The 23,919-nt window shown below is 40.9% G+C and overlaps 1 protein-coding gene across 1 annotated transcript; it reads right to left on the bottom strand.

The window, feature by feature from the left end:
* Window positions 1-611: 611 nt before the first annotated feature.
* LOC149843340 (reticulon-like protein B23) lies at window positions 612-13,463 on the bottom strand. The gene is made up of 4 exons (XM_089999728.1): window positions 13,245-13,463; window positions 11,951-12,092; window positions 1,563-1,632; window positions 612-872 (listed from the first exon to the last, which is right to left on the bottom strand). The coding sequence occupies exons 1-4, from the start codon at window positions 13,421-13,423 to the stop codon at window positions 757-759; spliced, it is 507 nt and encodes a 168-aa protein (XP_089855854.1). The 5' UTR covers window positions 13,424-13,463; the 3' UTR covers window positions 612-756.
* Window positions 13,464-23,919: the final 10,456 nt, after the last annotated feature.

The raw sequence follows: 23,919 nt of genomic DNA on the forward strand, positions 1-23,919 counted from the left end.
GAGTTGCCAACCAAGATGAGAAACTTAGGCAACATCAAGCTCTGTTTGAAATCCAGAGATGGGGATTCAATGAATCCCACCTATTCCTGCTGCTATTTGGAAGCCCAAATTTGAGAGATGGATGTGGTGATGAGAGTGGAGATGACCTCTCATCTCATCTCTCACTCATCATTCATTCTCTTCACTCCATAAACCCTCTCATCTCATCTCCAACACCGGCTCCCCAAGAGAGCCTCAAATAACTTGTCCTGGGAACCATGCCAAATCCCTGTTTTATGCAAATACCGGATCTCCAATACTCAGATCTAAGATACTGGGATTTATAACCACCTCATATATGAGGCCTAGGAGGGCTCTTCTGACCAGACCACCATAGAAATGTAACATGGGGTCTTTAATCCTCGGATACAAGTACTAGGATTTATATTCACCCCATATCTGAGATTCAAGCAGGGAGACGGGGCCTAACAGAAGCAACCATAGACGTGTATCCAGTTGTGAATTCTTGGAACTCAATGTGATAGGAGGCTCTGACATTCCTGAATGTGACTGTGAAACTAAATGGACATGGACGACAAGATTAACTAGAACATATGATCTCATGCATCTTGTTGCTGCAAGAATCTCTTACTATTGTCTCTCTCTCAACCACATAACTCAAAAAAAACAAGATGCACGTCCGTCCAGTAAACTGAAATTGCAAGATGAAGACTAACAGTCAAGTATTCACAAGGGTTATGTACAAACCATATCACGTTACAAGCTTTCATGTTCAGGGGTCAAACTGTCTCTTCGTTTCAAAATTTGTGCAGGGCACGAACTGACTGGAACTGAGCTTGTCATGAAAGAATACAAACACACCAAGCATAATCCTGCTCCAACAATTACCAGCATGAAGAATACAGATTAATAAACTTAAAATTTTGCAGAACCAAAACTAAAAGCTTATTGACAACTGTCATTCTGTGTTGAACTGAATATTAACACCAGAATGATTAACAGCTTCTGAAGCATCTCGCAAGACATTTTTTGTTGTGAACATTGCAAACGCAAAAGTCGATGCAAAATGGAACACAATATGGTAATTTGCATTTTTTAAGATATGAAAAGCTTAAACAAAACCTGGCCATTTCATGCATCTTTTACATGTAAATATCGCTAAAAATTTGAGCACACACTTCAAAGTTAAGATTTTATTTGGCTTATACACAATGACCAATAAGCTATGAATGAATTCCTGGACAGAAGTTTTCCCACAAACAGAAGAGGCACATTACTGGTTCTGTTTCCTCATAGAAAGATAAGGCATTGGACAGGAATCTAGTTGGCCAGGATTTCAAGTTCCACACGTCTTTTCTTTATTTACACCGAGTCTGTTGGACTAGACAAAGTAGATCAGCTCCCTACAGGTCTGACTCTATCTATGGCAGCTTGGGAAGTTACCAGTCTCTGGGTCTTGACTTAGAATGACATTCAAGTACCAGGCTGATATTTCAGGTCTGGCTCTTTTATGAAAGGCCCTTAAACATTAGAGACACAAGGGCATTATACGTATTACATACCTGCATAAGCAATGGTTGCACCTGATGCTAATCGACCCAAAGCTGACAACAGATAAAGAATGAGAACCACCTGCAGAAAAATATTGGAAATTTGTTTACTTGCACAATCTCAAAGGAACACTAGTAAAATGAAATAGACAAATAAGGCATCCATGCATCCCCACAAATGGGAGAAAGAAAGGTATTATACTACCAAAGACTCAGAAAATGGCAAAGTCCCAATTAAGTTTCATTTGTTTTACGCTATCCATTTGGAGATGCACTCATGAAGACTTTTTTTTTCTTCAAAGGAACATGAAAACTTACTAATATACTTGTAAACAGCCACCCACCCACGCAGAAAGCAAAGGAAAAGAATAATAAGTCCCTTATTAAGGAATAGTAATAGCACAATGTCCCACCACCAAAAGCATGAATATAGGACAGTAAAGAATAGTGGTAGCAAAACATCTCTATCCAACAGTTGTAAAAATAACTGATTCATGTAAAGAATCACATGAACAGAAAGATCATTAAATCATGAAACTAAGCAACATGGATGCATCAGTCTACAAATTATTAAGTTATTCAGCAAATCAAACTAAAGCAGAAATACCCTAATCAGAGGAAAGAGACTCATGGTGGCAATGGGTAGGAGTGCGAATTGTGGCATAATAACCACTAAACCTCCATAAACATCTAAAAAATGACATGCAAGGATGTTGCAGAGAGAAAAAGAACAAAGAAAAGGAGAAAAGACTAAAAGAAAATGATGAACAGTGAATGAGAAATAAAATCCCGTTTTCCCTTTACCAAGCAACCATGGACAACTAATAAATACAACAAAAGAAATCAGAAATGGCAGTACAACAGAAACTTAATGATGCAGGGCAGGATGGACCCAGACCCATACTGCATGACCCGTGACCCGGATCCAGATGAGGCTTTTAAAAGCCTCATCTAGGGTTGCGCGTGGGGGACACAGAAATTTTGAAGAGGAGCAGCAGCTTTTGACGTTTCCTGTTTTGTTTTCTTCTAGCCGACCTTTCCTTTTTGCTTTTCTCTTTCAGTATTCCAGTTAATTGCTTGAGTCCTTTCTTTTAGTTTTATATTTTATATTGTCACTTGAAGTTTCCAGTGAATAAAAATACGCCCCATCGTTTTGGTGGGCCTTTCACTTTTTCTTTCATTTTCTGAGCATTGCACGAACACGAGAGTCGTGTTTTCGACAATCATCGTCAAGGGCGAGCAAGCCGACACCCCCACTGCATCAAAGTGGTATCAGAGCCTGCGCCTCATCCTTCATCAGCGATATGGTTTCAGAGGTGAGGGGCGATCCGGCGACGACAAACGAGCAGGAGGATGCCGGCAACGCAGACCCAATGCTGTCGATGATGGAGATGATGACCAAACTGCAAGAGAACATGCTACGCGTCAGCCGTGACGTGGCCAGCATGTCAAGGCGCCTAGATGGGGTCGAGAATCAGCTTGCGGCCATCGAGTCGACCGGGGAGGCGCGTGCAGTGGATGTGCTGAATACAGGGGCGGGATCGGGTGACGACATCGACCGTCAAACATCTGTTGTCGCAGTCTACGCCGGTCGGTTGGGTTCTGCTGATCGCACCCCTGCCCAGAGCGTGGGGCCTTCTTGTCATCCCGATCCAATAGTTGGTGGCACCCAGGCGAACTCGGCACTCCTGGCAGGTACCCCACTGCACCTGGGTGCGCCCCAGCCCAGACTTCGATTTCCTGTGGGTCTGCCGCAGGTCGGGTCTGGTCCGCAGGACCCCAGCAGCACGCGGGACCCTGCTGCAGGCCCCAGCGCAGCGACCCGACCCGGGAAGGAGCTTGTCCTCCCCCCTGGTCCCACGCGCAGAGGCCTTACGGCAACAAACCAGCGGGTGGAAGCTGGTGGACCCGTGTGGATGGGTCCGAGCCCGAGAGGGTCCAGACCGGAACATCTTTCAGCGGGACCCAGGCCCGGGTCTCGGGGACCACCCTTTGGGTCCCTGGGAGCAGGTCCGGGTTCTGAACCCCCTTACCCGACCAACCCAGTTGGGTTTGGTTCGCGGTTTGTCCCGAATCAGACCCAACCCATTATTTTTGAACCCCAAAATGGATCCAATACCGACCTAAACTTGTATCGGACCCGGACGGAGCTTCAGTTTGATTTTGAGCTGGGTCAAAACCAGACCCATAATCATATCGATCGTGGATCGAGTTCAAACCAAGCCTTTTATCCCCACAACTCGATCATCAATCCACCCTATCCAAATCTGGGTCCGACGAGTAGTTTAGGGATAGACCTGACCCACAAACAATCGGGCGAATCAACCTAATACTATACCAATCAGACCCAATACATGAACCAGAATCAACCCTTTAACCCAATTTCGATCCAGAATCCAATACCGTATCCAACCCAATACTACTATCCTAACCCAACCGATAACCCAAACTCATACTATCCAGTTTCAACCCACCTAGAGCCCGAGACCCGACCAACCCTTCCACCTATCGCAGGACCACCTGTCATATCGGTGCCACAACGCCGGCCGCAAATGGCGCCCCCTCACGGGCGAGCTAGATAGAGACAGATTCCTATGCAGATTCAGCAGGGACCGGCGCAACCAGAGCGCCGACCACAGGTCGTCGAAGTTCGTCAGCATTAATTACCAGGAGAGCAGTATCGTGGTGAAGGAGATGAGATCGTGATGGATGATGATGCCTTCTGGAACGAGTACCCCGCAGGCATGGTGGAGGCCCGTCAGCAGAGAACACCAGAGCACCCCTCCACGTACGGGGTGAAGCCGAAGCTTCCAAAGTTCGCAGATCGGTTCGATGTGGAGCAGTTCTTCGATTGATCTTATGTCGTCCAGCTTTTCTTCGACTACCACGATGTCGCTGAGCACCGTCGTGTCTCCCTAGCCTCTACTCGGTTAAGAGGCATAGCACAGACATGGTGGGTTGAGTTGCAGAGGTCGAGGGAGCGGCAGGGACTAGAGCGTGTACAGACTTGGGAGGGGATGCAACAGTTAATGCAGTCTAAGTTTGTGCCTTCAGATCACGCTGAGAGAGCCTGCAAGGAATACATTACCTTGCGTCAAGGCAACAGTACCGTGGCGGAGTACACTGTTGAGTTTCATTGTCTATCCCTACGAGTGCATATCGAGGAGACCGCCGACCAGCATGTCACGAGGTATACTTTTGGTCTCCGTCCTGCTATTTCTGACGACTTCAGTTGTATCACAGTCGAGACATTAGATCAGGCAAGTAGTTATGTCATGAATATGGAAGAGAAATTGAAAAAGAGGCAAGAACATAGGACACCCCGTAGTGATCAGTCCAGTCAACCTAAGTCGAGTTTCCCAACCAGGAGAGCGAGCTCCCCTAGGAAAGAAAACTCTAAGTCCACCCCTGAAGTCGACCCTAGCAAACCCGATCAGTTTGGACCCGCGTACCACACCCGATCCAAATGTAAGCCCAGTGAGTCCATCGTTCGTTGTTTTAGGTGTCAAGAGTTAGGTCATATTGCGTCCAAGTGTCCCACCATGAGTAAGAACACCCATCTAGCTGAGGGCATTGTTGAGTCTGCGTTCGATAGTGAGAGCGAGGGTGAGTCGCTTGTTGAGGGGGATGATGGGATGAAAGTCATAGAGTTCGATGGCAGCATCGAAAATTTGTTAATCATCCGTCATGTTTTGACCACATCCCGAGAGTCTGCACCGACAAAATGGTTGCGGAATAATATTTTTAGAACCCGGTGCAACTGTGAGGGGCGCGTGTGTGATGTTATCATTGATACCGGGGCATGCGAGAATATGGTGTCCGAGAGTATTGTGTCCACTTTGAACTTAAAAACGGAAAAAGTGTTCCAACCCTATAAAATGGCATGGTTCAAGAAAGGGAACGAGGTACCCATCACCCTGTGTTGCCTAGTCCGATTCTCCATGGCGGAGCATTACCACGATGAAGTGTGGTATGATGTAGCCTCTATGAGTGTGTGTCACATCCTATTGGGACGTCCCTGCTAGTTTGACCGTAAGACCATCCATGATGGTCGTAGGTGTTAAAATGTAAAACTGTATATATATATATATATATATTATATTATATTATTATATATATATAAATACAATTTTCTTTTCTGTAATTTTTTTCCTTTATTTTTATTTTTTGTCTTTATGTCATCTAGTTCAGTTTGAACTAAAATGACGGTTGCTAGTCAAGTCCTGTCCAGACTTGACTAGCAATAGAGTTGTTGACTGACACAGTCCAACAGCTCTTAATAGAGTTGTTGGACTGACACATTCCAACAGCTCTAAATAGAGTTGTTGGACGGTGTCCAACAGCTCTATTGAGTCCTCTTTCAGCTGTGTATATAAAGGGGTGCAGCCCCTCTTGTATTTCACTCCAATGCTTTTTAAGCAATTGGTTTTTCATATCAATAAAGAATACATTTTTATTTTTATTTTGTTTCCAGTTATACCGTTTTTAAGGGTTATGCTTTAGTGTCATTCTTGACACTTGCCCTTGTGAATCTAAGCTCGTGTTTCGAAGATCCCCATTTCATTTCATGGTATCAGAGCCGCGGAAGTACTAAATCTTGAGGAAAATCTGCCTCGGTTTCCGTGCCCGTTTGCAAAAGTGTTCGCCACTTGAAGAGAAGTGTTTTATCACTTTATTGGGGAAGATTTCGCATCTTGTTGTATTGTTTTTTTTCTTCTTTCTTTTTCATTTTCCTTCTTGTTTCTCTTCTATCCATATTCTTTCTCTCCTTGTAATCGATGGATGACAATGATAAAGTCACCATCATGCCTATGAAACTAAGTGATACGAACTATGTAACATGGGCTTCAATCATGAAGCACCATATATGGGGAAAAGGCCTATGGGGGATTGTGGATGGTTCTGATTCGGAACCTAAGTTATCTCTAAATAAAAAGGAGAGAGATAAAGAGGTCCCTCTATCGGAAGAAGAGAAAATCAAGGCTATTGCCTCATACGAGAAGAAATGGAAAGAATGGAGAATATCTCATGCGAAGATAATGTCATGGCTTATCAATAGCGTTGACATTAAAAAATGCTCAAGTCTTGCCAAATTTGATCATGCCGATAAGGCATGGGAATACCTTTAGCATATGTATTTTCTTAAAGATATTGCACATGTGTGCAACCTCCAAGAAAAAGTTTGAATGATGACACAAGGAGACAAAACTATTCGTGAATATTACAATGGGTTGTCCGAACTTTGGGAAGAACTTTCTCTTTTAGAACCAAAGTGGCATTGTGTCGAAGACATCGAGCTTCATCAGAAACAACTCGATGTTGAATATTTTTACCAGTTTATCACTGGATTAAGGCCGGAATTTAAAACCACTAAATCGGCCCTACTTCACCAGGGAAAAATTTGTTCTATTGTTGAAACTATTGAAGAGTTAACAATGGAAGAAAATCGTCTCTGGAAAGGTTCTTTAAAAATTGAAGATGATTCTGTTTTAGTCGTGTCTAGACCAGAGAATCATGTTCGATCATATAGGCCTTCTCACTTTAACCGACAAAATGGTGACTATGATAAGAAGAAAGTTATTTGTCATCATTGTCATGAATCGGGACACTACAGGCCACAATGTCCCAAACTTAAGGAGCTGAGAGAAAAAAGAGCTGCAATTGCTGGATCGGAGCCTAAAGATCAGGATGCACCAGTTTCACTGGCCTAACTAATGGAGATTCTTCAGTCTCTCATCAAAGATGCCTCTTCCTCATCTGAAGCTTCAACCGGCGCAGCAGCCTCATCTTTTTCTGATCTAGGTAAAATTTCTTGGCTCCTTGACTCTGGTGCATCTTTTCATATGACCCCAAATAATCAAAGTCTATCCAAATGTGTTAAAAATAAAACAAGCGTGTCAAAGGTCTTTACTGCTGATGGGACTTCTCTTGAAATAGAAGGAATAGGAAATTTTGAAAAAATTTATAAAACAAAGAAATTTTCTATTCCAGAAATTAGACATGTTCCCAAATTAAATTTAAATCTTTTGTATGTATCTCAAATTTCTGATTATGGGTGTAATATTTTTTTTTCTTCTCATGGTTGTTGGGTATAGGATCACCAGTCAGGCAAGCTGATTGGGGAAGGCCATAGAGAATGAGGACTCTATTACATGGATTTTTTGGAAATGCCGAAGAAAGCTTTTTGTTATAATATTCAAAAAATAGAGTTGGAACTGTGGCATAAGAGACTTGGTCACACACATATAGCCAAAATCCAACATTTTCCAAATCTAGAAAAATTTTGTAACTCTGAATCATTTGATTGTAAAGATTACATTCTCGGCAAAATGAAAAGATTATCATTTCAGAACAGAACCTTTTTCTCTTCAAGACCACTTGAATTAATACACTCGGATGTTTGGGGTCCTGCACCAGTAATTTCTAAAGGAGGATTTGTTTACTATGTTATTTTTGTCGATGATTTATCCCGACATACGTGGATGTACTTTCTCAAACATAAGTCTGAAGTATTTTCATACTTTCAAACTTTTCATAATATGGTTAAAAACAAGTTTCAAAATGATATTACTATTTTTCGCACAGATTCAAGAGGAGAGTTTTTATCCACAGATTTTCAAAATTATCTTAAATTGCATGGCATCACACATCAAAGATCTTGTCCTTATACACCTCAACAAAATGGACTGGCAGAACGAAAACATCGTCATATTATAGAAACCACTAGGACTTTATTAATAGCAAATCAAGTCCCGAAAGACTTTTGGGCAGAAGTTGCCTTAACTGTCACCTATCTCATTAATAGGATGTCATCTTCTTTGTTACAAAATATCACTCCCATTGAAAAACTTATGAACATTTCTCTAGACTACTCTAGACTAAGAATATTTGGGTGCAAATGTTTCATATTTACTGACAAAAATGATAAACTTTCCCCTCGTGTGATTCCCTATGCCTTTTTGGGATATGCTGAAAACCAGAAAGGTTATAGATGTTTTGACTTCAAAAATAATAAACTATATGTGTCTAGAAATGTTTTCTTTCTTGAAAAGGAGAGCTTCTTTGATTTTAGAAAATTAAAAAGCGTCACTGAGTACTCCTTTTTGCTAGATCTAACATCAACATCTGATGAATATGACCTTGACTGTAACTTTGATGATGATCAAAGAATTATTGATCTTAATGTTGAAAATGAAGAAGTTCATAGAGATACTAGTATTCAATATTTCAGGCGACAAGAGTCTAATCCTCCATGTGCACTTGAAAAATATTCTAACATTCCAATTAGACAATCATCCCGAGTCTCGAGGCCTCCAGGAAAGTTTGTATCATACGAGTCTTTCTCACCCACATATAGGGCAGTTATTGCATTAATTCACTCATATGAAGAACCATTAACATATTTTCAAGCAAAAAATGATATCAAATGGATAGAAGCCATAAAAGCTGAATTAGATGCACTTGAAAAGGCTTCTACATGGAATATTTAAGATCTTCCTCAAGGAAGAAAACTATAGGATGTCGACTCTTGAAAGATATAAAGCTTGTTTAGTAGCCAAAGGTTATGCCCAAGAATATGCGATTGATTATGAAGAAACCTTTGCTCCAGTAGCTCGTATGACAACTGTCTGAACCTTAATTGCCTTAGCTTTTATCAAAAAATGGTCTATTTTCAAATGGATGTCAAAAATGCTTTTTTAAATGAAAAGCTAGTTGAAGAAGTATACATGGAACCCCCTTCTGGTCTAAGTATTCCTAAGGGTAAAGTCCTTCGCTTAGAAAAAGTTCTTTATGGACTTAAACAAGCACCAAAAGCTTGGTATGATAGGTTTAGTCGTGTTATGATTGATATTGGTTTTTAATTCTGTTTAACTGACACTGCTTTATTTATTAAGAATTCTGATGCAGGGATCATTGTGCTTCTTCTCTATGTGGATGATATGATCATCACCGGAAGCGATAAACAGAGAGTTGAAACAATCAAAACACTTCTTAAATCTCATTTTAAAATGACTGATTTGGGCTTGTTGAGATATTTTTTAAGCATTGAAGTTGCTTATTCTCCTAGAGGATATTTATTATCTCAGACTGAATTTGCTTTTGATATTGTTTTCAGGTCTGGTATTACTGATAATAAGAAAGTTGACACTCTAGAAGTTGTTAATGTTAAAATGAAGATTGATGATGGAGAACTTCTTGCAGACCCTACTCCTTACAGACAGCTTGTCGGGGCACTTTCCTATCTTTTCATTACCAGACCAGATATAGCACATGTTGTTTACACAGCAAGTCAATTTCAACATGCTCCTACTTCTGTTCATATGGGAGCAGTCATGCGTATTATCAGATACATCAAGTCCTCTCTTTCACGAGGACTTTTCTTATCTTCCTTCTCTTCTCTTGATTTAATTGCATATATTGATGTTGATTGGGGAGCTGATCCCAATAACAGACACTCAACCACTGGATTTTGTGTCTTTTTAGGAGAATCATTGATCTCGTGGAGGTGTAAAAAGCAGCAGAAGGTATCTCTCTCATCCACAGAAGCTAAATACAGAGTCATGGCAACCACAACCATGGAAGTAGTTTGGCTCCGACGATTGCTTGCTGACATGGGAGCTGAAGCAACAAAAGTTTCATAAATGTGTTGTGACAACAAAAGTGCGATCTACATTGCCAGTAACAGAACATTCCACGAACGCACCAAACACATCGAAATGAATTGTCACTACGTCAGAGAGGAATATCTACACGGGATAATTGATCTGTCATATGTCACTTCAGAATATCAGTTAGCAGACTTCTTTACAAAGCCTCTCGCTGCTCCCCGATTTCACTTTCTCTTAGACAAACTTTCGCTCATTGTACCGTAAGTTTGAGGGGGAGTGTTAAAATGTAAAACTGTATATATATATATATATATATTATATATATAAATACAATTTTCATTTCTTTCTTTTCTGTAATTTTTTTCCTTTATTTTTATTTTTTTGTCTTTATGTCATCTAGTTCAGTTTGAACTAGAATGACGGTTGCTAGTCAAGTCCTGTCCAGACTTGACTAGCAATAGAGTTGTTGACTGACACATTCCAATAGCTCTTAATAGAGCTGTTGGACTGTGTCCAACAGCTCTATTGAGTCCTCTTTCAGCTGTGTATATAAAGGGGTGCAGGCCCTCTTGTATTTCATTTCAATGCTTCTTAAGCAATTGGTTTTTCATATCAATAAAGAATACATTTTTATTTTTATTTTGTTTCCAGTTATACCCTTTTTTAAGGGTTATGCTTTAGTGTCATTCTTGACACTTGCCCTTGTGAATCTAAGCTCGTGTTTTGAAGATCCCCATTTCATTTCAGTAGGAACACGTACACATTTCACTTTAAGGGTCATAAGATAGTTCTCCTTCCTATCAAGGAGACCGGGTTCCCCCGGCTAGCGAGCCTATCTGACCGATCTTCCCTCCTTGGGCTGCCCGAAACTTGGCACCTTTCTCCTGCATTTAATGTGTCTGATCTATACGCTTACTGTGGAGACAACAAGTCGTCAGAACCGACTTCTTTCTCACCAGGGGAGAATGATGCAGGGCAGGATGGACCCAGACTCATACTGCATGAACCTGTGACCGGGATCCAGATGAGGCTTTTAAAAGCCTCATCTAGGGTTGCGTGCGGGGGACACAGAAATTTTGAAGAGCAGCAGCTTTTGACGTTTCCTGTTTTGTTTTCTTCCAGCCGACCTTTCCTTTTTGTTTTTCTCTTTCAGTATTCCAGTTAATTGCTTGAGTCCTTTCTTTTAGTTTTATATTCTATATTGTCCCTTGAAGTTTCCAGTGAATAGAAACGCGCCCCATCGTTTCGGTGGGCCTTTCACTTTTTCTTTCATTTTCTGATCATTGCACGAACATGAGAGTCATGTTTTCGACAGTCATCGTCAAGGACGAGCAAGCTGACACCCCCACTGCATCAGGGTAGGAGTGCGAATTGTGGCATAATAACCACTAAATCTCCATAAACATCTAAAAAATGACATGCAAGGATGTTGCAGAGAGAAAAAGAACAAAGAGAAGGAGAAAAGACTAAAAGAAAATGATGAACAGTGAATGAGAAATAAAATCCCGTTTTCCCTTTACCAAGCAACCATGGACAACTAATAAATACAACAAAAGAAATCAGAAATGGCAGTACTACAGAAACTTATAAGAAATAAAATTGCACCTTCCCCTTAGTGAAGCAAGTAAAGGTAGGGTAACTAATAAATAGAATAACAAGAATCATTCCAACAGGACAAAACAAAGGTATGAGAATTAAAACTGCATTTGCCCTTTAGCAAAGCAAGTATAGACAACTAATAAATCATTTTCGACAGTTCAAGAGAAACTTAAAGGACGAAATATCACATGCCTTGAAAAAGAGTCGTTTGTCATGCCCTGTTGCAGCAACCCTCAATACAGACTCTGCAGCACCTATAGTGTTAGCCATGCATGCAGCTACTCCGTTAGCAGTCTCCTGAGAAATCTGCCATTCAAGAGGATCAACAGGTACCCTACATTGTCATAGCACAAAAAATGAATATCATTGCCATTTAGGCAAAACCACAATTCAGAACATTTCAGCTAGGATGTCACATTGGAGAACCATATATTATTCTAAATCTCTAGGATAACAGGATAACAAGACAAATGCATCCATAATCTCCCATGCAGCCAGAAAAGAAGAAAATTAACATATATCTTGCAGTGTTTATTAAGAAATCTATATGCAAAAATCTCTGAAGACACCCTGCATAGAAACTAAATCACCCTAACGACATATTTCAAAATTGTTACCATAAGTGTATGAGACCGACACATTCCTAAAAACAATGCCTAACATCACGAGCGACTTCCTCCGTTTCCTCGAAACCCCATGTACAAGTTCAATGGACAATCTGACTATATAACAATTGAGCAAGAGCCTAACATCAAGGGCCGAAATTCTAAAGCACATTTTTCTTTGAATTTCTCCAGGACCCAGAACCTAAATGCTAAAACTTGCATGTAAATAACCCAGGTAGTAGACCCAAACAGACCCCATTTTTCCGAAATTCATTAACCCATGTTCCCAAATTGCACTAAATTTCATCAGTATCTCTCATATCCAGCAAACCATCTTGAGCTAACATCAATCACCAAAGTCCACAGTTCCAAAAACCCACCCAATTTCCTTGATTCGAGTGGTAAAAGGCACAAACAAAAGCACTAAAAAACATATCAGAAACCGTGCATTCTAGCCCAAATGCACCCCATCTGGACTAAATCCGGAGAACCCAATTCACCAATACGTACTAAATCCCACCACCATCTCTCAACCCCATGAATCCATTCCAAACTAATTAAGTACCCAAACCTGGAACACCCCTAATCTACAATCCCTCCCCCTGAACCCAAAGACAGCACCTCGAAATACACGAATTCCCGTTCATCCCACCTCAAAAATACACCAATTCCAATTCAAAATCCAGAAGACAAAAACACTACAAGCAAACGCACTAGCAAGAATTGCAGATAAAGAAAGAGATTTGCGAGAATGGCGGCGCTGAATCGATAGAAAAAAAAACAGAAGAAAGATGGAGAAGAGAGAGGCGGGTTCTTCCTCAATCGAAAAAAGCAGAAAGAAGGAAGGTAGAAGGAAAAAGGGAGATATGGAGTTTATTTACGAGATGTTGATCTGGCGGAAGAGGAGGCCGAGGATGGCGAGGGAGCAGGTGACGACGATGAAGACGTCGGAGACGAGGGAGACGACGCTCGAGTTCCTGACCGCGCAGTGGTAGTACACGAGCGTCCCGCACAGCAGCAGAACCAGAGGCTTCGCCGCCTCCGCTCTGCTGTAGTCCATCGATCGTCTCTCTCTCTCTCTCAGATTCAATCGGTCAAACCCAAATGCACCAGTCAGCTTTACGCTTTATAGATTAGAAATGGAATTGATGAGGGGACTCCAACTTGTGCCCAACGGGTTGGATCTGCTGGATCCGGTCACGTTGTGGGTCCCAAGAGCAAGGATGTAAACGGTTCGTGTTCGGATCAGATGTGGTCAATACCATATTAGACTAATCGGATGTTGGCTAATTTGGATTCGAAGGTGGACACTGGACTCAGATGGTGAAAAACTCATACCAAATGTACTTTTTTTAACATCTTAACGGATTTGGATATATGTCAAATTAGGATATTTGTCAGATTCAGTCGCATAACTCCGCTTCTGATTATAATCTGATATAGTTTTGATTCATTGACATCTCTATCACACTGGTTGGGCGGTAAAAGGATCTTAAATGAATTTGATCCTAACTGATCCAAATTTTGTGTAAAAATCCAAATCCAGTCTGAATCTGAATAGTATCTAGTGTTGTAAGATTGAATTTGAATCCAAACTATGGATGGTGATAATGGATCAGGTAAAAGAAAACCAAAATCAAGGTTTTTGGGTGCAAAATGTGCATATGAATTGGACTATGTTCGAAACTGAATATAGATCCGATATAAAACACTAATCCGAATTCAATCTGGATCTAATCTCTTGTTTTGGCAGCAAGGATCATGAAGAAGGCAGGTGGGGGGGAGATTAAGACACTATTGCATTTGTGATATGCTTCTTTGGCTTCCTAGGTTTTGTGCTAAAAGGTGGATTTAATGGATTTTTTCAATTATAAAACCATGTTTAAACCCATGCATCTACATGGGTCTACATATATAGCATTACTAATTTCTCAACCAGTGTTGTCAGTAGCCGATACGTATCGTAACGTATAGCCAGAAAATCGATATGATACTGATCTCAATCGGCTATTTTTTAATAAATGTAAAAAATAGTTTAAAATTAATTTTTTTAAATATTATTTTAATGGATTTAACACATGTCGCATTCTGATTGATGCATAATATTTTTTAATTACTTTTTGGCCGATTCAGAACCATTCACTTGAGAATGTGTATCATCCGCTTCGTCGGCTAAACGGTGCAGGTCCGATTCTGATACTGACAACATTGTTCTAAACCTGACCAAATTGGGTTTTACAAAATTAAACCCAACTGGACATGTCTTTGAGTATATCTCGCCCTTAGAGAATTTGTCTCTAGCCCATATTTGACATATTGTTAATCCTAAAGTGTGCCTTGGTGAATGCAACATGATTGTGGGTTGGTACAATTTTTATGAGCCACAAGTTTGGGTGCAAACGGGTCAGACTGGGGCCAGATCTCGTCATATCCTAATCTGAATCTGAAATATAACAGTCAATCAAAATCAGATTTGAGGAGGTAAGCTTGAATCAAAACCTAGTGGGTTGGAATGAGCCCGACCCAATATTTTATCTAAACCAGAGATAGAGTGATGTAGACTTCATAGGATTGATTTGTACAATATTCGGATCGATCAGAATCCATAAACCTCATTTGATCAAAGCGGGTCGGGTAGGTACGCTAGGTTTGATGAAATTTATGGGTATTGACCCGAGTGCAACTATTGTTGGATAATTACCTAGCATGTTCATTTACTTGTGAAATGATATGCACTGAGAAAAAGTTCTAAAAAATTAAAAAAGTTATGCATGTACTGTCATTCTGAAAGATGGTATAACATTAACTCTTACTATTTAAGTCGAGCAAGAAGGTTAAATGTAAATTTACATTTGCACCAACCCCTGGGATTTGTGGTCCCATCAGATGTGGACTATTGCACTTTCGTCGGGTCAAAAGTGAACCCTTCCTCTACCACAACAGTTTCAGGGACCTTGCACTCCAATACACATGGTGAAGTTCCATTATGAGAGATGATGTAATGATGTGTTCTAGATTCTGGTGTTAGTTTTTTGTTTTTCTGTGAATTAAAATGTACAAAATATAAATTGTGTGAATGGATACCCTTAGAGAGGTTTGAGAACCCATAGTTGGTTGGCCATGGTGTTTTGAGGTAATAGGGTGAAATTTAAGTTTAATATTTGTAAGCATTGCATGAATTGCAAAAGAAAGTTTAATATTTGTATGTCACCTGTTTTAAGCCAAATAGTATGAGGTTGTTGCCTCCAGCGAATCTCCTCTTTCAGGCGCCATGACCGTAATAGCGGAGTCAGCTCTGCAGATCTAGCATTCAGGTTGGTAATATTGAAGTTTGATAGGGAGGCCGAATTTGAGAGAGACTGATGGATCAATGACAGCTCGTGCTCCCAATCCCACAGATGTTGAAATTTGTTGATATGCCTCGAGATAAGTCATGATTTAATTGCTCGAGACAAACGATGGCACTTAGCCATGCAACGAGTAATCGCCCTAGTTGCAGTGCACGAGCCATACCAAGATAGACAAACTATAGACTCAAAGTCTGGCTCCCTGATCCACCATTGCTAAAATCAGAAATTGATGTGACGATAAAATCCATGACCTCATTGGATAACCAACTGACTATGGTCAGAGACAGATGGAGGGAGAAGATAACACGAGAGGTCATTTAGCGAGGCCAACAGATCCGGGGAGATGAGCACACGGTCAAGCAGACGGTAGCATGGGCGAGAGCGGCGATTGGACCAAGAGAAAGCTTCGCCATAATGCGGAACAGAATACAGCTTGTTCGATTGAATGAAATTTTGGAACCCAATCATAGAAGTCGAGCAGGAGATAGGATTACTCGAGTCGAAGGAGGACAGCGGGCAGTTAAAATCACCCATGATGAGGTGATGGTCCCCAAACGACTAAAGGAGCCTATTCAGGTCCGCCCAAAATTTCTATTGACGGCTCTGGCGGTGCGGACCGTACACCATGGTGACCACTGTCGGCACTGGCTTAGCCGAAAGAGGAAAGGCGATGGGTAGTGAAAACGTGCCTTCATCAAGCTGGTAGACTCTGAGAGACGGTCTCCCAAGAACAAGGGTATCGCCCGCAAAGAGCAACGATGACTTGAAGAAAGAAACCGCTCCACGCTAGATTTCAGAAACTATCGAGCGAGAAACCACCACCATCTTGGTCTCACAAATAGCGACAAGGTCAGGGTTTTCCTGCCGGATCCAACTAACAAGGAACAGACGCTTTTGAGGGCAGATCAAGACCCTGATATTCCAGTATAGAATCTTCTTGTCAGGAAATTAGGAAAGCCTCGCGGAGAGCGGATCCGCGTAGAACGCCTTGAAGATACCCCAAACTAAGATGCGAAAAACTTCGAAGACCGTCGCCGACCCTAAGGGAGGCGCCATCCCGCCTTGATGGAAAAATCCTCCCGGTCGCAGACGAGGAAGGCGAGGACACAGAAGGGGGACCAGAGGCATCAATGTCCACTAAAGGCAAATCCTCGACGATATCAACGAACAACTTCCTCATCAGGATAGAGATGTTGTGAATATGCGATTGAGACAAAGAGAAATAAAGACGCTGAGTTGCTACGTCCACTGAACAACCCAAGTAGGAAGATAGATGGTTGCACTGGGAATACGGATCGACCACTAAAGACGATGGTTGAACGGGAGAGACATCCTGCCCAATGAAACCCGACTCCTCGAAGGGATGCAACGCGGTAGATGATGAGAGTGGCCCGACAACCGCGAAGAAAGGGAAAGGAGGGATGAAACTGCATGAAATCCGACATAACAGAGAGGAGCATTAACAATCACCGATAGCCAACACCACGAATAAGGGACCCTCTTCGAACAAGTAGCGTATACGAGGTGACACCAAAACACCAAGCAGACGCATATTAGATACCCCTGCAGATACTAAACCCTTCGAGAAATGAGCTGACAGTCGAAGCAAGCACACCCGACTTGAGCAAACCTTGTGAATAGGAGAGACGCCAAAGCCCAGAGCCCTAGGAGCCACTGAGATGCCAAAGCTCAGAACCCTCGACACCACCGAGGTAGACACCACCAAGACTAATGGCAAGGATGCAGCGCACCGATCGAACAACCTCTAAGCCCCCCAGTACCGGGGGGGGGGGAGATCGAGGCATAGCAGACCCGATAACACCGCCAACCCCACCGCAATTGAGTTTGATGCCTCGGGAAAGGTCATCGAGAGGGGGAAGAATAAAAGCAAAAGAGTTGCGGACACCACCCCCCATACGAGTCCCAGCATCCCAAGCGACTTAGGGCGCCCCCCAAAGACGACAATCAATGTCGACTACTGTGCTCATCAACTAATAGACAGTGGTAGAGAAAAGCAACATGGGAACTGACAGGGGCGGATAAATGTTGCATGCAGGCCCCAAGATAGGTCGTATAGGAAGCTGCGACAGATAAGCCGACACACGATAATGAGTACCACAATGAAAAATAGGACCCACGAGTGATATAGCCTTGAAAGACGAGCGGATTGCGGCCCACGGCCCCTTGGAGATCTCAACTTGACACAAGAACCTAGCAACGACCGAAAAAGGCACCACCAAGGCCAAAGGCATCATCGAGCCTCAAGCATCGATAAACCCACGTACCCTCCCAAGGCAAGGACAACGAGCACGAGGATGAGAGAAAGCGAAGGGGCAGCGCGCCATTCCCTTGGCCTCAAAAATGCCCGGGAAGCAAAAAAAGGGGTAGGTGAGGATAAAAAATGCCGGCTAAGGAAAATCATAACACCCTCGAAACCCACCAAGCATAAGGACGACCTCCCAGTCTTGCAATCAACACTGAAAGGAGACCCTGAATAGCTGGCGGCAACACTCGAGAGCGCTGGTACAAGCAAGGCATTGCATGATCCAGGCGGGGCAAATTGTGCGAGAGGATCACCGGGTCAGACATGACCCGAAACAAGCAAGAAGCACTTACCCGTGAACGACATCGAAAACGACGACGTTGGAAGGGTTGACACCCAAGATGACCCGATCTTGATTGCCAGGACGGAAGAGGAAGGATCCTGCAGCTTGGCGATCCTCACCCAAGGCGAGAAGGAGGCCTTACATCACAGGATCTTAACCTTGGATGGATCCCGATCGTAAGGAGGAGGAAAGCCAAAATCACCAGAGCACTTGCAGACCGAGTGACGCCTGGAATGGAAGGGCGAGGCACAATGAAGGTAGGTGCGACACTTGCGAAAATTTAGCACCAAACAAGCGGCACACCACCAATCGCCTGGCTGAGTCCGGAGAAGACACGAACCAAAAATGCTCCTTGAAAAGGACCGCTACCAGGAAGGCGAAACCTCCTGCCAGACGCGAGAGTCGTCTGACCACAGAGAGCAATGGTAGAAAAATGGGGCCCGTAGAAGAGCACCAACACAGCAAGCCTGAAGTGGTTCCACCCTAACGACTTGCATGAGGCGACAAACGTCACGAGGAAACAATGAACCGGAGGCCAGACAAGACTCAAACACCTCCGAGAGGGAAAGGAACAAACAAAAAGATAGGCGGAACAGGAGGGCAACAAGGATGCCTGGGCGATGCACGACGAAAGTAAGCCCCCATTCGTTTAAAGCCTCTTGGATTGAGGAAAGGGCCAACTGATTGGAACAAAGAGAGAATGAGGGGCATAAGCCCCAGAAGAAGGGGGAATGGGGGGCATGGAGCCAGGCAAGAAAATCACGCAAAACCCATCCTAGAGGAGATGAGAGAGAGAGAGAGAAGGGCGACAAGGTGTGTGTGTGTGTGAGAGAGAGAGAGAGAGAGAGAGAGAGAGAGAGAGAGAGAGAGAGAGGTTAGCTGTATGGATGGCACTCACATGCATTGCGACTTAAAATGGGTGATTTCGGTTGCCACTAAAAAAGGCCTTTCTCTTTTTTTCCCCTTCTTCAACAGCAGGTGGGACGTGCATCCTCCCGTTGTTCACCCACAAGGGTGTTAATCTCGTGTATATACGGAGAGAGAGAGAGAGGTGTGATCCAATCGAATGATTAAATATCTATCAGACATACAAATGTGGTCTACATTGTTTAATAAAAATAAACAGGTTTTAGACCACATAGGGCTTTTTCTGATCAGCATTTTTTTTGAAAGGCAAGCTGAGGTTAGGCGGACCCGAAGAACAGCCGCCCCATGTAGCAGAGGGATTCGATCCAGGCCTTCAGCTTGAGACAGGACACCCCCTTACCACATGTGATACCACCTCGACGGTGCTGAGCAGCAAAAGTTGACGGTCCATAAATTTCACAACTTAAATGATCATGATTTTATTTTGAAAAAGCATGATCCAAGGTATAGATCCTAGCAACAACATCGGTTCACTAGGTGGATCGGTTTCTTAAAAAAACTAAGAAGAAATTGAATTGATTGTGAATCGATAACTTTTTACCATCAGATGGCACGTATCATTAAACAATAAAAATATATTAATCATATTTTTTAACCCCTTAAAAATATTAAAAAATTAAATTGAAATGACACATGAATTGGTCCTTTTGAGTCAGCTAAGGGCGGATTCAGACCAAATTTAACAACATTTCCCAGCAAACAAACTATGCTTAACCGATCAATAAAGGTTAGAATATTTGATTGATACACTGAGTGTACATATTGCCTAGTGAACACATCTCTCTCTCTCTATATATTGATTCATTTATAGGGAGTTTTTTTTAATTTCTGACCATACAAATGTGATCTACAAGAATCAAGGCGTATTTGATTTCAATGCATGAATAAGTTGTTATAAGGTTTGGAAAATAAACATCCTATCATTTTCATAATTTTTTGATGCACCAAATATCATTTTTTTCATCCAAAATGCATGAACCAAGTGTTAGTTTCTAGTAAATCAATCATGTTGAACACATATGTACGGTCCAATTGCAAAAAAAATCCTAAAATCAGATAGCATGTTTCATTTAGCACCGTACCCATTTTAGCAGTTTTGTTTACCATTTTCATGTGTTAAAAGTTGACTCAAATATGATGTTTTATATCATTTCTGAGACACCCTTATTTTTCTGAATTGTGAGCCATTGAATTTTCACTATTTCAAAATCGATCCTTGTAGTGTATTAAACATGATAAAACTCCTACCATAACAGATAAACCATGTTAAATACATTTGTCCAGTTAGATCATCATTTTTATAAAAATAATAATGTGCAGGTGTCATGGTACAGAATATATATATATATATATATATATATATATATATATATATATATATATATATATATATATATATATATATATATGAGAAATGAACTAGGCCCCATTTCTCATTTTGCCCTCATTTTGCCCCGTGTTTTAAGTGTTTTATGACAGATCCAAGCCGTTAGATGTGTTAAGCATGCTCGATTTAGTGGGAATTGACTCTTGGATCATGTTTTTTTAACGAAAAAATATATTTTTATGAGCTGAAAAAAATTGGTACCTTTATAGTCATTGATTTTGGATCATCGAAAAAATATATTTTTTTCATATAAATTGTTTTTCTAAAGGCAAGTTGGGGTTAGGCAGACCCCTATCAGTTAAACAACTATACTATTGGGCTTTAAACCAGCTAAGTCACAACACACAAAGTGACGTGCACTAGCTGCTCCTACCAGACAAACGTTGCCCCCCTATGGTAGGTTTTTCCATATAAATCCCATAAGGCATGGGGAAGCAAAAAGGAAATGATGTTTAGACAGCTAGGTGAATTAACTTGCGTTTGGCATTTGTTGGCAATTGCCTAGAAAACACCAATGTCATTAATACTCTATTTTGGAACCATAGGTGGTGGGATCTGTCGTTGATTCAAGAATTCCTCAACAGCTACCATTGTTTGGGAGCTTTGAAATGACAAATCCCAAAAGAAGGGATCAGATTTGGCAGCTTCAAATTCCTCTCATCTGCCAAAACTAGCTAAATACCGTTTGAGAAATAATATCCTGCATGGGAGTTTATGCATTTTGTAAACACTTGGTTCAAACCACCTAGGTGGTAGCTGTTTGGAAGAATGATGTTGAGGAGGCAGTTTGTGCATTTTCGAAAGGAGGTGAAACTGTCACCTCTTTGTATTTTCACTAAAAACTGGATTTGGTAACTATTATCTCTTTAAAATGGTAGCTGCAAATCCAGGATTTGGCTGCTACCACTCTTCTACATCCATAACCCCCCCTCAGACTGCCATTCCCAAACAGAGCTTGATTGTATTTGGCAACTCCAACATGAACACCCTTGTCATTCAGAGCAGATCAGGTGATCTGTCAAATCACTTTAAAAAAGTGATTGAACATCTTGACCGTCCATTAATTCATCCAACAACGACCTTATGATCTTTGTGTACATTGTAAACGACGAGGATGCCAAATCGCTTTTCTAAAACTGATTTGACAGATCACTTGATCAGCTCTCCTTGTCCTTTCCGTTATCATTTCCATTTTCAACTTCTTTTTAGTTTTGCGCAGCAGACGAGAAGATGTCTAACTCTAGTCAATTGCCAAATACCATCTTACAAAGAGTGTTGGGTGTTCACAAATTCCACGGCTTCAAAATCCTCAAATTGGGATATCCAGGATTTGACATGTCGACGAATAATCTCCTAAACAAAGTGACATTATTGGAAGGTTATTAGGAAGAATTCTTTTCAGGTTTGATTATGATGAAGATTATAGTGACATTATTGGAAGGTTATAGAATCACAACAAAGCATTTGAAGTTTCTCAAACGCAAAGCCAACAAGGCATGTAAGTAACATGTACATAGGCTAAGCCACATTAAGAGGAGGGTGGGCACGTACCCACAATTACCCGTAGAAACCCTTCAAAGGGGTAGTGCCCACCTTGACCCTCAGAGCACATGGGCAGTGGGTCTCTCTCTCTTTGACCCTCAGGCACTGATGACCTGTGCCCAACCCTCCCCTTCCCCAAATCTCGCACCAGTCTCTCTCTCCGGCCCTCCGCCCTCCCCGTGATATCGCCAAGCCCCTACTTTCTTCCACTGCCTACCACCACCATCTCCACCAGCCACCTCTTCCTTTTGCGGCCATTCCAAAAAAGTTTTTTTTTGGCAGGCAACCTCGTATCCTTTATGAGGCCAACCACTTATCTGTCTTGGCTCAGCCTTTATTCTTTTCTATGGAAAGTTGAAATCTCTCACGGGACAACTAAGACCCACAAGGCAAAGACTGCCCGTCTTGAGTAATTTATTCATTTATCTTTCTTTGTACACAAATTGGTGGAATTTTAGTGTGTGTTTGGATAAACTCTCTCTCACACACAACTTTGTGGATTGCGTTGGGCTGTCCGGCGTCGGCCCTTGTGGTTGGTACGCTAAGTCTCCTTCTTTCCAAACTTTTTTTTTTCTCAAAAGGCTTGACATGGTTTGATTTTATAGGGTTTTGTTTTTTTCAAATTAGCATGATTTATTGTTAAGGTTTAGGTTTTTGATGTAGTTTTTTTTTCTAAATACTATGAATGCTTAGTTAGGGTTTTAGTTTTTTTTGTATTTTTTTCTTCAATTAGCATGAGACATGAGAAATTTATGCTTGATTTTGGTTAGATTATTAGGGATTTTTGTTTCAAATTAGCTTAAATATATGTTTTTTTATGACTTTGGGTATTGATTTGGGTTTTTCAAATGACATGAAAATTTATGTAATTAGGGTTTAAGGGTCTTTTTGTGCTATTTTATTTTAATTATTATTAAGCATGTTTCCATTAGTGAATGCTTAGTTTTGGTTATCAAGCTCTTATGTGTTTGGTTTTTGTTAGGATTTAAGTTTTTTATTTTTATTTTGAATTTTTTGTTAGAGTTTTAGGGTTTTTTTATTTTAATTGAGAGTTTTGCATTTTGTTTTAAATTAGCATATTTATGAATTATGTTTGTTAAAATTCAGGGTTTTGATTTTGTGTGTTTAGAATGACATAAATGTTTAATTTATGGTTTTGTTTTGTTTTTTGTGTTTTAATTACCATTAAGCATGAATAATTGTGTGATTTGATTTTGGTTAGAATATTAATGTTTTTTATTAATTAACATGAATACATAGTTTTTTTATGTTTGTTGGAATATGGGTTTTGATTTGTATTTTTAGAATGACATAATATTTAGTTATGGTTTTAAGATATTTTTTTTTGTGTTTTGTTCTAATTACCGAACTATAAATATTGTGTGATTTGTTTGTAGTTAGAATATTAGTGTTTTCTTATTAATAAGCATAAATGCATAATTTATAATGTGCGTAGTCATTAGGGTTTTGATTTGGTTTTCTTAGAATGACATAAGTTTTATGGTTTTATGTGTTTTTTTAAAATTATCATTAGACATAAATCCATTAATATTGTGTGATTGATTTTGGTTAAAATATTAGGGGCTTTTGTTATAAATTCACATAAATGCATAATTTACGATGTTTGTAGGAATTAAGCTTTTGATTTAGTTTTTCTAGAATATCATGAAATATTTAGTTATGGTTATAGGGTATTTTGTGTTTTTTTTTTTTTAAATTACCATTAGGCATGAATCCATGAATA

This window comes from Nuphar pumila, chromosome 3 (assembly GCF_984573655.1).
Source record: "Nuphar pumila chromosome 3, dmNupPumi1.hap1.1, whole genome shotgun sequence".
NCBI lineage: Eukaryota > Viridiplantae > Streptophyta > Magnoliopsida > Nymphaeales > Nymphaeaceae > Nuphar > Nuphar pumila.

Bases quoted from the DNA above. Each gene is read 5' to 3' on its own strand.
- LOC149843340 (XM_089999728.1), bottom strand. From the start codon at position 13,423: ATGGACTACAGCAGAGCGGAGGCGGCGAAGCCTCTGGTTCTGCTGCTG. The intron at 12,093-13,244 runs GTAAATAAACTC...ATGACAATGTAG, and splicing joins TTCCGCCAGATCAACATCTC to GGTACCTGTTGATCCTCTTG. The intron at 873-1,562 runs GTATGTAATACG...TTGTTGGAGCAG, and splicing joins TGCAACCATTGCTTATGCAG to GATTATGCTTGGTGTGTTTG.